The 5,721-nt window shown below is 38.7% G+C and overlaps 1 protein-coding gene across 1 annotated transcript; it reads right to left on the bottom strand.

Annotated features, from left to right (window-relative positions):
* Positions 1–173: 173 nt before the first annotated feature.
* On the bottom strand, positions 174–5,721 carry LOC105618966 (ubiquitin-like modifier-activating enzyme 1). Its single transcript, XM_012200496.1, has 5 exons — positions 5,298–5,721; positions 3,456–3,930; positions 2,407–2,914; positions 1,139–2,212; positions 174–899 (listed from the first exon to the last, which is right to left on the bottom strand). The coding sequence occupies exons 1-5, from the start codon at positions 5,719–5,721 to the stop codon at positions 174–176; spliced, it is 3,207 nt and encodes a 1,068-aa protein (XP_012055886.1).

Below are 5,721 nucleotides of genomic sequence, written 5' to 3'. Positions count from 1 at the left end.
GTAGAAAGAAAGAGTGCCTCACACAGACATTCATAGACGAGAATCAGCAGCAGTAATGTCTCCTGTATGTATTACATCGTCGTAAAATAGAAATTTGTAGAAATCACTATGTACGGCTAAGTGTCTTAGTTAAGTAGACATCATCTGGCGCGATCGGGGACCGCACGGGCGAGTCAGGGTAGAGTGTAACGAACGTACGGCACCTCGACGTCGTTCCCATCTTCGTCGTTGCAGCACAGCTCAAACACGAGAGCGCGCACATGTGGTTCCAGTTTCTTCTTCGACACCTTCTTCACCACCTCCGACATGAGCAGGCCCATACGCTCCTGACATTTGGCCTTTGCCATGAAAAACGAGTATAACATGCAGATGCCTTGCGACAACATTGTCACTTCCAAATTGTGACGTTCTTTAAAATAATCGAGGAACTCCTTCAATGTCAACTCGCCCTTTACTTCGAAACGGTCCCACAATGTCCACTCGATGTCATAGTATTTGAGCTTGGGAGCGGCGATCGGCTCGCTAAAACCGAAGAACGGCAGCGCCAGATTCACGAAGCCGTTCTTATATAGCGACAAGTCGCGCACGCCGCGGGTCAACTTGTAAAGTTCCAGACAGACGAGACCGGCTACCACTGAGGTGGTAGTGGCGATCGCCGGGATGATTTTACCAGCAATCAATTTACTCTTGTGCCGATCCGCCGGTGAGATTTTGTAATTGGTAGCACGCAAGTTTGATGCCGCAACAATGAAGTCTATGTGGAAGTTGGTATCATCGTCCTTTTCGAATTCCTGTGGATAAATCGCCAGGCCGTTTAGATCGTTCACCTTCGGCAATTCTTCCTGCAGTTGCGACAGTCGTTCATGATCAATATTACCACTGCCGTTAGATACTTGCACCTGAAAACATAGATCTTTTATTTAATTTTCTCTCTCTTGATATTGTAAAATTATAATAGTTCTAAATTTTTTATTTGGAATATTTTTTAATATAAATATCTTTTGAGACTTTCAAGATCTTTTTAGATTCTTCTAGATTTTATTATCATTAATTTTTTACAGTTCTAAGATTTTCAATTTTTGATTTTAAATAACTCAATTTAAAATTTCTACCGATTGTTTATTAATTTATTTCTTACCTGTGAATCCGTTTCGGCTATCTTTACGCCGGATTTGGGTGTGAAATCTGGTACCTTAACTGAGTTAAGGTACCTGGCGATTATTTCTCTATCACGAGTTGTGGATAATCCATACACTTTGGCCTTGAGATTAGCAGCGGCAACGATGTAATCCATGTGCAGGATGTCATTGACATTAAAAATTAACGGTTCCGGACATCGTTTCGGACCGGACCAGAAGGGCTGACCACTCGAAGTCACCTGATCCGGTGGAAAATTAAATAATAGCTGGCGGATTTGATTGCTGTATTGCTCTTGCCAATGACAACGAGCCCATGTCACGCAATCTGTGAAGGTGGACGGTCTCTCGTCAATCAATGCAGTTTTGACGGATTCCAATACTTCGAGAGGTTGCACCCCAGGCAGCTTAAGCGTCCGATCGACGAACTGCGAATCGGAAATGTACTGCGCTGCATTTTCCGCTGACTGACGGAACAGGCCTTCAAAGTTGTCGCGAGCCCATTGTAGAGTATGTTCGATGGCATTAGGGAAGTTTTTGAGCGTACAAATAGGAATGCTCTTTTCCGGTGGGTCCTGCGATGAACTGTATGATTCAGTGAGGAATGGCACTACTACTTGGGTATTGCCCTTAGTGCCGAGCGTACCGGATTCCAATAGGGGTTTATGGTAATATACGCAACGACGATCCATATAAATACGGGCACTCACGTTGTCGAGTGCATTTGCCACACCATCCAGCACTTCGAAGAAATCGTCGTTGTAGATTTTCTCTGTTTCCGGGCACACCCGATTCTCGTGTGCGACTACATTCATATTGGGATTCATGCGTTTGATTACCCTGGCCGCGGTTGCCGACTTAGATTGTTGTACGTCAGATGGTCTAAATAGAAACTGCCGATTTAAGTTAGATTTTTCGATCAAGTCCATGTCTGTTACCGTGACACAACCATTTTCCGCGCCAACGCCGATCATCGCAAAGTTCTTCAATAATTCACAACCGATTGCGCCGGCACCGACCACAAAGTATTTCAAGCTGCCGATCTTGGACTGGAATTTCTTGCCGAAAACAGCCACCTTGATGAAAGATTGAATCAATGATCATATGTGAGCAATGAAATTATTTTATACTTTTATTTATAGATTTAAAAAGTATGATTATCGAATTATATTATTACAAATAAATAATACTATCTATCTAATTTTTTCTAAATTTCCCAAAATTTTTTTGAGAAGAGAAAATTTCAATCAATTATTGATCTATATTATACCTGAGAATCATAACGGGATCCCGTGGGACAGCAATCTTCCTCGGTAAGCTCTGAATGGTCAACGGGCAGACATTCGATGGCGTCGAAGTACATCCATTGATAGATGGGATGAAATTTGCCAGAACAGGCTTTCATTACCTCCTGGGCAACAATCCCACCGATCGTAGCATTCATGGGGTTCAAATCGCCAGCAGACACCTTAGCAAACGTGCGTAACAATTCGCCATTAATTTCGATATCAAAACCGTAGCTGGCCTTGCTTTGTTCAGTGATGGCAATGAACTCGTCAGCATCTGACTGATTCCATGGTCGCGGCAATGTGCCTCTATCAGCCATATATTGATGTAGTGCCAGGAAGGCCAGATGTAACTGTTCCGGATAATCGAATTTGCCAAAATCCGTGACGAGAAACTCGGGTTTCTTCAGAGCAGTTTGCAAGGGCGTAAAGTGCAAAGTTTTTGGCATCTTCACCTGCGTCACAATACCACTGCGCACGTACTCAGAGAACCTAGAAATATTTAATTTGTTTGATTAGATTAACCGAATAAGTCTCATCAAAATACAGATATACTCTTACTAATTAAGTATATTATTATATTAACTCTTTTGATCAAAATAATGGAGAATTATTAAACAGTAAAAATTAGCTGATCAAAGTCTATATATATTCCACGCACTAATTATATAGAAAATTGGTGAATTGGTGAAATAAGTTTTCACACATGATATAGTTTATAATGTATAAATTAAACAAAAGATGTCATAGACACAAGGCTTAATAATGAATAAATCTTGCTATATATCAAAGATGATAAAATTGTACTCATAAAGTACTTTTGATACAACATAGTTCGAACACTATCCATTATTAAGCCTTGTGTCTATAGCATCTTTTGTTCATCACATTATATGTATCTACATTATATTATATATATCTATATTATATGTAAAAACTAACTTATTATTTCATAGGACTCAACTTTTCCACATAATTAATGTGGAATCTTTTTAAGTCCTAGGAAAATGCTTATAAGATGCCTGTACTTCACCTAGAAGTATCGCCAATGCTGAAAGTATATGGTCCCAGCACTTTGATCTTAATTGGCTCACATCCATTTAATTCGGTCATGCCCTGCACTTCGGAGAAAGTTACATAGTCACCGTCTTCCATACCATGGCGAGTATCATCCAGGCACGTGACAACGCCTTCACTATCACGGGAGATGCTGGCGACCATCGCGCTCACCGGCGATTCGCCATTTGTGTCCACCACTGTGAATGTCTCACCGAAATCGCAGAATACTTGCGAGAAGAGGCCACGGGTATCGGCAAGTATTAGGGCAATGTCGTTGGCGCGAGTAATCTGCGAGATGCGTAGCTGCTCGGCTAGTGGTGTTTCCGTCAACACCACAACCTTGAACTGTTGGATGTACGCCTCGTTCAGCGGACCAGAGTAGTGACGAGTAGGCACGTAATTGTTTAACTCTGACAGGCGTTGACAACATGCTGCCGCACGATTCTTACCTATTGAAAAAATTTTTATTTAAAAATTTAATTTAAAAGTATTAATTCTACAATATTATATGGACTATTATTAATTGTTAAATTAACATAATTAAAAAGCTACAGTAGCCTTATTAATTTCGATATTAACAAGTCAACATCTAATAAATGATAAATTTAGATCGCTACTTAATAAATAATACTTTTTAATTATAATTCAATATCTTTTGTTATAAAAATTTTTACATCCATGCATAGATTATAATGATATAAAGAAAAATTTTAGAAAAATTAATTTCATCTAATTATGTAAATTAAATTAATTAAATATATTAATATTATACTTATAATATTGATTTAATTTCATGTATTTAATAATATAACGTCCAAAAACTCTTTCTCATACATTCTAATGACTTTTTTAGAATTCAACATAACTTTAAAACAAAGAGTATAGTATTTAAGTTGCTTAAGCAATATTCTGCAAGACAACCTATTCATGATGACTTGCATGATAACTAATAGCATATAGTTTATATTTTTTATATAATTTTTGAAAATGTATAAAAAAATAGTAACAGTGTAATATGGTGCAACAGAATTATAATTTGCTTGATAATAGCAGCTATGCCTTATCTCAATTTAAATCTTATCATTGTATAGATTAGAATTGCACAAGTTTATCGCGAAGAACTACAGCCGAATTTGTGATAAATAAAAAACTCCATTTTCTTTTCTTTTTTCCTGCAAATAAAACCTATTAATTTATAATTCGTTCATTTTTTTTATTGAATTTTATTTTTAACGTAAAAAAAGAAAAGTGCAATTAAAACAAATGTCTATTTTTTTATTCCTGTATTAGAGAACTTTCTCGTTCTCATCAAATACCAAATATGTATCTATTTCACTTTAAGTTCCAAAAGTATTAATTCAACTACAGAAAACCTCTAGTATATCTTCGCAGAGAAAATACTATATATATACTATATATTTTTTTATACATATCTACTCCTTTTGAAACATAATACCATATTTTTTCTTTTCAGTAGACTTCTCGCTTTTCCAAGGTTTGTTTTCTAGCTGAACCAGTGTATACTTTTGAAACTTAAAATAAAATAAATATACATATATATATTTGTTATTTGATTAAAGTGAGAAAGCAAGTTCTAATACAAGTCTAGTACAGGAGAATAAAAATAAGTTCCACAATTTACAAAAACTGTCCAAAAAATTACGAAAAATAACATGTGTTACATTATTGTGTAATTTGAATTTAAATCTGTTTTTCACTGTTATATAAATAAAAAAATGCGCGCGCTTTTCTTGACCTTTGACGCGTCTCACGTGTTTCCGACCGGCGTTGTTCGGCACGCGTACGTTTTCCTCACCTACGTCTGCCTCGGTAAGATAAAACTGTGAGCCTAGATCAGCCAATTTGCACACGGCGTAATCATGGAGCGTAACAGATTTGACACCGCCGAGGATGACGTTCTTAGCAATCTCGACGCCAAGTCCACCGAGGCCGGAGATGAGCACGTCCGAGGACGCCATGCGGCGCATGGCGTCGTGTCCAAGGACATAGAGTTGTCTAGAGTATAAACCCTCGTCGATTTCAGCGGGCGCCCGGCCGGTGGTACCGCCACTGCCGCTGCTGGAACTCGTGGAGCCGTTCTTCGCCATGTCTACGTCCATCTCCGCCACGTTCGTCGTCGTCAGCTCGTCGTCGGCTCCTCCCGTCGTGCTGGCAGCACCAACGCGTCGCTTCTTGGCTGGGGGATCAACGGAGCTGTCCGCCACCTCAGCACTAGACAT

Source organism: Atta cephalotes, assembly GCF_000143395.1.
Source record: "Atta cephalotes unplaced genomic scaffold scaffold00019, whole genome shotgun sequence".
Taxonomy (NCBI): Eukaryota; Metazoa; Arthropoda; class Insecta; order Hymenoptera; family Formicidae; genus Atta; species Atta cephalotes.
Note: the sequence above shows the minus strand (reverse complement) of the source record. Positions and strands in the feature narration are given on the sequence as shown.

Bases quoted from the DNA above. Each gene is read 5' to 3' on its own strand.
- LOC105618966 (XM_012200496.1), bottom strand. From the start codon at position 5,721: ATGTCTAGTGCTGAGGTGGCGGACAGCTCCGTTGATCCCCCAGCCAAG. The intron at 3,931-5,297 runs GTGAGGAAAACG...TTTTTTCAATAG, and splicing joins TCTTACCGAGGCAGACGTAG to GTAAGAATCGTGCGGCAGCA. The intron at 2,915-3,455 runs GTGAAGTACAGG...AAATATTTCTAG, and splicing joins AGCATTGGCGATACTTCTAG to GTTCTCTGAGTACGTGCGCA.